The 8,975-nt window shown below is 43.2% G+C and overlaps 1 protein-coding gene across 1 annotated transcript; it reads right to left on the reverse strand.

The window, feature by feature from the left end:
* Window positions 1–401: 401 nt before the first annotated feature.
* LOC144167338 (uncharacterized) lies at window positions 402–8,411 on the reverse strand. The gene is made up of 5 exons (XM_077696631.1): window positions 8,284–8,411; window positions 4,755–4,903; window positions 2,310–2,377; window positions 1,093–1,176; window positions 402–651 (listed from the first exon to the last, which is right to left on the reverse strand). Exons 1-5 carry the CDS (start codon window positions 8,392–8,394, stop codon window positions 497–499), a joined length of 567 nt encoding a protein of 188 aa, XP_077552757.1. The 5' UTR covers window positions 8,395–8,411; the 3' UTR covers window positions 402–496.
* Between the last annotated feature and the right edge of the window lie 564 nt (window positions 8,412–8,975).

The raw sequence follows: 8,975 nt of genomic DNA on the forward strand, positions 1-8,975 counted from the left end.
CGAGGGAAGGAAGTGATATGGTCTGTTACACAATAAAAACTTGCATTAGAAGTAGCAGCAAACTTTATAACGTAACAAATAAAGCTTCCAATAGGATGCGAGTGCCGTGTGTCAGGTCCGGTCGGTCCGTCAGTAGACGCGTTACAAGCGAGGCAGGACGAAATACAGGTGAAAATTTGTAATAAATATCCGAAATGCTAGGCAGGAGGGCTATCACTCACACAGCGTTTACGTTTGGCCCAGAAAAAAGGTCAAGGGGCCTGCATGCTCCACTCGAAGTTTGTATATAAAGCACGCAAGAAAACTTAGCCGGCACAATCAGCGGGTCAGTCACCTCAACAAGGCAAGCGACATAAATATGCAAACGAGGCACAAATAATGGAAGCCGACTGCCTATAGCTATAGAAAATTGCACTGCAGGATCAATTTATTTTTGTCTCAGTGGATCCTCAGGCGTGGGCCTCAGGTGCCCTTTGCATGGTACAGCTGAGCTGCGTCAGTGAGATAGAGTGTCCTCCTTGCCGTTGACCCATTTGCTACATGAGGTTTCGTCGAATCCACGAACTATAGTGTGACAGTTTTTTTCGAACTGATTGATGCAGCTTTCGGATACGTTGGTCTTCACTTCCTCTGGCACCCCCATGAAGCACTCTACAAGTGAAAAACAGTAAGGTGTTATAAGTATTGTATGAGAGGTATAGATCCCCATATTACGGCATAATCGCAAAAAAATATAAAAACTGAAGGCAGTCTCGTCGCCAAATCGCGGCTTAACTCACGGCCGCTAAAACGCATTCATTCCAAGAAATTCACGAAAAACATTTTCTCACTGAAGCAAATACACGTCTTCACGTCCCCATGAGAACTGAAACTAGATCAAGCAGCTTTCACGAGTATCGAAACGAAATCTTAATAATTATACCGTAATCCTAATCAAGTCTCGCGTATGTTTTGCTGATATTTGTTCGCTAGGTGTAATCGTATTATGGAAGTCTTCGAACAACGCCCACAATGTGATCGAGCAACTGTACGAGAACGTAGCGCTTATTCACGTAAACATATAAGAGGCGGTCGGTGTTTGCTTTGTCTTACCTGGTCGACGAAATAAAGGAAGGGCCTCAATGACACAACTACTGTCTGCGTAGAGGAACTTAGATGTTATTGGCGGTGCGTCCCCTGCAAGAAATCACCGACAGTACACATCACTTTTAACGTCTATTCTACTGCGCTGTGGGTTACCTATTGTCAACCGAATGCTTCCCATTTTCACGCATTTTCTATGCCCTACCGTTCGCATTATGGTATATCTCCGCGTAATTATTGAACACTCTTCTTGGCATACTCAACACTTCGAGGCGTGCAAACAAGCTCTAGTTATGTTTCACCCAGTCGAAACAGCTTCAACGTTTTGGACGCACGGGTAGTCATAGTCAAAATGTCCGAGTGTTCGCGAAAGGTTTTTGGGCCGTAAATACTGAAAGCGGAAGCTGTATAATTAACTGTGAGAAAAATATTTTATGCGCAGTGAGAAAAAAGGGTATTTTCTTTAGCTTTCTAGTATGAAACCTTCCAGCGCCGCTTGAGAGGTAAACTTGTACTTTGAAATTTCATTGGCCTAAGTACTTTCACCATGCATCCTAACAAATTTGACAAAAGCTGTGCCTACTGCTTCAGCAGACATGTGAATGAGCCATTGACATCACAAAACGTACTACCAAAGTACAAAATGCCTCAATCAAGAGCTATGGGAATATGTACGGGTGAAGTACTTTCTATCCTAATATTTCAGTTCGCATGGAGAATGCAAGCAAATGAGCGCTTGGTCCGAGCCACTATATAAAAACTAAGCAAGGATGACGAGACTGGGGTTTCTGTTTTTTGCAAGGCAGCCTGGTGGCAGAGAATCGTCGCACAGTTTTCTGCTGTAAAGAAATCGAGGCTCAAAGACCACCTGATGTAAATAAGCGGTTGGCTTACGATGGTTACATTCGTTTACCTCAATACTGACTTTCTATAATGTTTAGAGAACAGAGTTTTTGCCGAGCTAAATATCCTGTGTTTTTCATAAAATTCTACAAACATCTGTAGATAAGGATCATACTTCATCCGCGAATACCTTCTGTTTATTAGGAATTTAATCCTTTTGACAAATAAAGCAGGCGGACAACAATGTAGACAAAGACAGTCCGCAACGTACTTCCTCTTGTTTTTAACCATTGATAATTATGAGTATTGAAAAGTTCGTTCCCGCACACTCTAACTTTAAACTTTATAAGTTTCTACTTCTATTTTTTTAATGATCATCTCACCTTCTCCGATGGTAACCGTAGCCTGGTCACTTCCCGGTATTGCCACATAGTGAAACTGAATTCTCCTTCTGGAATTTTAAAGTAAAGGCCGTCATAAACATTTGCCGCTTGAACTGCTTATAAAAGGGCTTACATTTCATGTGCGAGGTTATGCACTTTCACTGTCGTTGAATTTCAGCAGACTACGCGAACGAGCTCCAAAAATGAGTATCCCTGGTTAAAGAACCTGCTGTAATTTCAAGTGTACTTTCTTTGGTCAAGGAGCAAGGCGGTCAGCACTCGGTTGGTTTTCACATTCTTATTTTTCTTGTGGATGTAACGGTTTGCTATGTTCTACCCGATGCAAAAGATCGCTTATTACTCATGTCACAGGAGGTGAGCCTATACAGATTAAAAGAGTGAGTCCCAACTGCGTGATTATTTATTTTAGCGCATACATGACACGCCAATAAAACACTGGTTCCATCTAATTCTTTCATTTTAATCGCAATCTCCCAAAACAATTCCAATCGAATAGAATGCTTATTATAGCTTCATCAAAACACAGGGTTTTGATGTTGGAAAGACCAGCACTAGTTCACGTCACTAGCTGACAACGAAATTTCCGAGTGCAAGGTGAATTGTATTAGTGGTGACTAATGAGATGTTTACGCGCGTCTAGACGCTTACGCACACCTAGTTTTAATGGTGCGTACCGAACACAGGCATGTTTATAGTGTAATCAAACTTAATGCACAGGGAATACGCACGCAGGCCTGTTTACAGAAATATACACATCATAACACCCATGCGTCATACATACAAAATGAAAACAATTTTCCAAGGAAATGTGCTGTATGCTTAAAGCACCCAAATATATTGAGAGAAGAGGTAGGGGTCGTCACATATTTGGTTTAATGTTTGAGTAACTGATCAGTAAGACTTCAAGTTACGTATTTACACCTTGAAAAACTGGAGACTGTCTGATGCTATCATCTTATACTGCAAGAACTATTTGCAATGCAGGTTAAACTCTTTTTCAACCTTAAATTAGACAAACTGTGCTGTGAATAATTTTAGTAGTGGTGAGTTTATTGGGGGTTATAGCGCTTGTAGCGCTAACAATGCTGCGCTATATCTAGTCACCATAACATCTGTGCTTGGCATGCTTCAAAAAGGGCCGAGTGGAAGAATGAAGATTATCTTTTATGTGTTGATTTCAGTTTTTCGCGTAAGAATCAATGGTATTTAACTCAAACCAAATGGGAGTACGAAACTGTGTAGCGAATTGCTGAAAAGTAAATGGCGACATTATAGGTCTGTTGTTGTCACCAAATACAACTTTAAGCCCAATCGGCGCAATACTCTAGCCAACAGGCGTCCCAGCACGCTTGCTAGCGCTTGAACAGCCTTTTCCAGGCTATTTAACTGTTGATTAAGCTAGTTTTTTTTTTCAAATAAAAGCTATCTGTCTATCATGTCTGTCAGTCTTAGCCAGGTTAGCTACTGTTGATTAAGCTAGTTTTTTTTTTTTCAAATAAAAGCTATCTGTTTATCATGTCTGTCAGTCTTAGCCAGGCTAGCTAAACAAAATTCAAACTAATTGGCATCGCCAAAAGTGATGGTGGATAGCTGCTCGAGCAAGATGTTGTCTGCGGTTTTTTCTCATTGGGTCAGTCTCGCAAATCGTCAATTTCATAGCAATTACAGAAGTTGCGCTGCTAAAGGTGGTTTTTCTGGCGACATTGTTTAGACGCATGGGTTCTATATAACAAACTTGGAAAGAAGTATGAAAGCACAACGAAATAGCACGTGCACTTATGCGGATTGATTTGGAGGTTCGGTTTACAGTGGTATTAAAGAGCTAGTTTTATTTGGGGTCGGGGGGGTTTAGATATTCCGCCCATCATTCATATTTTCTCTTTATTAGTAGATCAACGCATTCGAAATGTAAACAAAAGGGGCACGAGAACAAAGTAAGTTATCGAAGCTCCAATTCTCAGAGAAACAACACCCCTAATACTAGAATTTGACACACCTGAGAGTCATAGTTTTATTTCAACCCTGCCATTCGACATGGTGACTAAACAGCGCAGAAGACGAAACACAGAGAAGAGCAAAAAACAGGACGAGCGCTGTTTTTTTTTTTTTTTTTTTTTTTTTTTTTTGCTCTTCTCTGTGTTTCGTCTTCTGCGCTGTTTAGTCACCATGTCGCAACACCAACTCGCCCAACTTTCCATCCTCCTGCCATTCGGTTTGGATGTCTTATATTACGGATATGGTAGATTTTTCTGAACAATTTCAAGCTGTGGTAGTGAGACGAGTAGAAGTTTACTCGTGTTTCCAGAAGTTGACAAAACAAACTTTGTTCTTCTGCTGGTTGTGTTTTAATTACTGATTTCACGCTTCCTGCGCAGCCGTGCTATTCAGTTGGAATATGATGGTGAGAAATTATCCAGGCCTTACGCTTCGCCATCCGGCCCAGTTAGTTCCCAAATGTAGGTGGCGCTCTGCTCCTGTTCGTTAAGTTCCGTCCGGGTAGCGACCGAGCAGTCAAGGTCACCATCCCTGTCCATGTCAAACATAGCGTAGGCGTAATCCATGGTCCTAAATATCTACAACAAATGATGTAATGATTTTTAAGCAGAATTATACCTTGCTTTCATGAAACAGCAGACAGATTAGGTCATTGTAAATTTTGCAAAGCACTGCTTGTGTCCAGACAACAAAGTAACCAATGTCGCCGTTACAGTGAGACGGATGTTAGTTGGAACACGACGAGAATGACCGACCTTAGCAAAATGTACTTAATAGTGTGTAGCGAATCTGCGAACACAGCTGCCACTGTATATGACGCGCAGCTACAAAATAGCATCCGAATGTGTCGGTTTGCTATCACCGTCCTCCTAAATATCACAGTGATTGTCGTCAACAGTGGCAATACATTTGTGCATCGAAGTGCCAATTTCGAAGGATTGCTAGCATGCATTGACCTCGAGACCTACGCGAACGCACACAAAAAGTCAATAAAATTCGTGCAGAGGAAGGAAAGAAAGCTTAAAGGCCGAGAAAGCATAAAAGCCAATTACAAATCTGTGTTACAAGGTCAGCCAGGGTCAGCCGCCTATTGAACTTAACTAGTTCTCTAGACAAACACTGACCAGTTCTACCTAGATTATAGTGTCTACAGTGTACGAGGAAGCCGCAAACACGATTCATACTAACTCCTTTGGGGTGAGCGTAAGCACATGAAGAACGCGCTTGACGTCATTTTACGTGTGTGTTTTTTTGAGAATCAGTTTCATTATAAAAAAACAGTTTATAAGCTATAAAAGGTATCAATAAAGACTAATTCCCTAGTTCTCGTAGAAGAGGCCGCAGCTTCTAAGCGGTGAGTAAATAGGTCTTAGACCCCAGTCCTCTGCAGGCGTGCTCGCCAACCTAATATGGGCACTTTAATTTCACCGTTACACTATCAAATCTTCGCCAAACTGAAACAAATTTTCATCAACTTCCTAGATGGTCTTTCACAGCTGGTATTATGCATATGGGACAGTTTTTGTGAAAAGCATTTAGGAACGGTAGTTTTCATTGTTCTCATGTGTAAACGCGAGGCCTAGGTAGAGATGTAGGAATTACGAGAACAACATTCCACCAGCTCTATTCTCGAGCGCACATGTCTTTATGCTGTCCCACTTCGATGAGTAGATGGAGTTACTCCGCTGGCGTCGCATGTTGGGTGACTCAGAGATATCAATGAATTCTACAGAGACGAATAGGAGGCGCGGGCGGAAAGCCACATTACTAGGTGGTGCCCGTGTCTTTCCACGGAAAGCTTTAGGTTTCCAGTGGTATCTGATTCGGCTGTTGACATAGCGTATTGGAGACGGATTACTGCGAAACCAAATTCTATGTCGACGATATATATTGAAAGGAAATCCAACACCGCCGTCTTATTGCGATGACGATGCATCCCGTACGGCATTCCCTGAGTCTCTGCTCTGGAAATTGTACGTGCGCTTTACAGAACGGCCAGCACAGAGGAAAATGCCACAATGGGACGACCACTAGCGGGGTGATGGGCGATGTCTCAAAACGTGTTATTCGTAGAGTGGGAGCCCCAATAAAATATCTATCAGCTAAAGCAAGATGCCTAAATTCAGGGATGTGAGCCCAGTAAAGGCCATAAATGTTGGCAACATCAATACTATCTACGAATGGTCGTTGCTGTATCACTTTGACGCTGCGTTATTTCATGAGCACACAGCCGTTGTAACGACTCAGTTCGCCGCTACCCTGTGCTCGCGTAATGTAAGTTTGGTGTAGTGCGGTGAAGTTCTCCTGAGCTGCAGGAGCGTCTGCCCCGCTCGAACATGTTGCGGCATGTGCCCGCCGCGCTGGCCTAGCTGGCACTGACTGAAGCTCACGCCTGTTGCAAAATAAAAACAAACTGTTCTATGTGTAGAGACTTCAATCTCCGAGGAGTCTCCGCTCGCCGAGATCTCGTCTCCCCCCTCTCTCAGAGGGAACTTTCACCGCTACAGCCACTACCATGAGACCCGAAAAGAGGGTTCTTGTGTGTCGGTTCTGTTTTCGAGGTGTGTGCACAGCACTGGGAGAGCGGCGAAAACCGTTGGCGCTTAGGGGTATATATTGATGGCTTTCAGTGGACGATGCTAGACCGTTTAGGGCTGTCATAAGAAGTGCTGCTGCGCTCTATTCATGCGGTAAGCTCGCACGCCAGGGTGTGTTCCTGTACTGCCGCAGTTCATATCTCGCCATGCAGTAAGAGAGTTTATTTCTCGCATTTTCTCGTTAACTTCAAGGCAGCGCCTCTGTTCGCCGCTGGTACAGACGCTATCACTACATGACGGAGGCGACGGAGCTCTCTAAGGAGACGCCTTCAAAATTGTAGCACCGCGCATTGAAGTGCAAGCTGATGTTGAATTGAGGAACCCTAACGAGAACGGCGCGCACCGGAGCACTGAATAGGAGCGAAGGAGGGACTCATATCACGTAATAGAACATAGAGCGCTGAGCGTTACACGACGACAACAGCATGAAAGAAAAACGTACACACGAACGAGACCAAGCGCATCGTCTGTTTCGTGTGTCCTTTTTTTTATGCTGTGGTCGTTGTGTAAAGTTCAGCGCTCTATATTCCACGATATCTAGGTACCAACTAGCCCAACACCAAGCTTTATTTAAGTCATATCGCATGATAGGTTGCGTGCCCGATTCGGCCTCTTTCGCGAAACTCCTGATGAACTCGGCAGCACTTTCTTGTCTTTTACATTGGGACACGATGCCGCATGTCGCCCCATTGCGTGAACAGTAGCTTAGCGGTGCTCCTGTGAAGCTTATGCCTGTTTAGAAGGGCTAGACCAAAAACCAGCGAAAAGTGTCTTTCCCGGAAACGCTGTCTTTTATTGCTTAGTACACCCGTTGACATGGTCTTAAAGCTAAAAGGTTAGTTCTCTGCTGTCTGAACCAGTTTCTCCACCATAAGAATGTCTGTGGATTCCCTGCTGTAGCGTGTGGAATTCTAAGTGATCAAAGTTGGTAAACAGGGCATAAGACAAGCAAAATATTGCAAAAACAGAGCCTATACGTGTATTAGAGAACATACATGAGCTTAATCACATCTTCGCACTCCGCTACTTTGTCGGGATGGGCCGGGAAGGAAGCTTAAACATAGTTATCTTTACCCTATGCGCTGAAAAACCCGGTTGGCTTCACTGATAACAACCGTAAATGTTGCTGCGTGACAAAATGCAGAATGAGCGCCCATGCTCAGCTGCTCCGAAAGTAACATTGACGAGACGAGGTTAAAGTGAGGTTCGATAGAATTGATCATAATGGGAAAACAAGCGCGGGGCCAAAGAGCATCCTGTGCTATCAGCAACCAAGCAGACTTGTGTCTTCGTATCTCGTCAATGAAGAACCTAATAATTTTTGAGGATCACAGCTAAGAAGATATTTTGAGCCTACTTACCTCAAACGGATCTGTGACTGCTTGATGATGCTCCGAACGTGCCCAGCCTGTGTAGGGAGTTGAAGTAAAAGTGGACAGGCCTAGCAGGAATACGACTCTGAGAGACCTCATGCTTGCCCCGAATCTGCGCGCGAAATGACCGCCGCAACAGGTGTACTTGTACTTATGCGAGATGCGAAGATTATTATTTTATTATTGAGGTTGAGCGGACAGCAGGAGTGATGTTCTATTTATTTTTCGACGGAATTTGATATCTATAGATGAACGGCTTTTCGAAACAAAACACAAATGAAACAACTGCGCCAATAAATTTTAGTACATCACTCACATGTCATTAAACCCTAATAAAAAGTGGTCGTTCCTGTTTGAATACGCTTGAAGCTTTTTTTTGTTTTTGTCCCTGTTGCACACAATCTCAGTACTAATGGGAGCAGTGACCCGATGGCAATGACCAGTATCCAGCACGCAAGGATTATCGCTTAAATGTCGCATAACGTGAAGGTATTCAATGCCGTACTTTGTCGTGAAATGTGGTTCCAATTACACTTCACTTGAAAACTTCCTTGGAAGAAACATAGCCCATTAGTACTGAGTTGTCTTTCAACAGCAGTGCTGTTTCGCAAATCATTCGAGTTTTGATTGATTGATTGATTGAGTGATTGATTGACTGATTGATTTATTGATTGTAGAGT

The sequence above is a fragment of the Haemaphysalis longicornis genome, unplaced genomic scaffold (assembly GCF_048455015.1).
Source record: "Haemaphysalis longicornis isolate Haplotype H1 unplaced genomic scaffold, Haemaphysalis longicornis Haplotype H1 scaffold_2, whole genome shotgun sequence".
NCBI lineage: Eukaryota > Metazoa > Arthropoda > Arachnida > Ixodida > Ixodidae > Haemaphysalis > Haemaphysalis longicornis.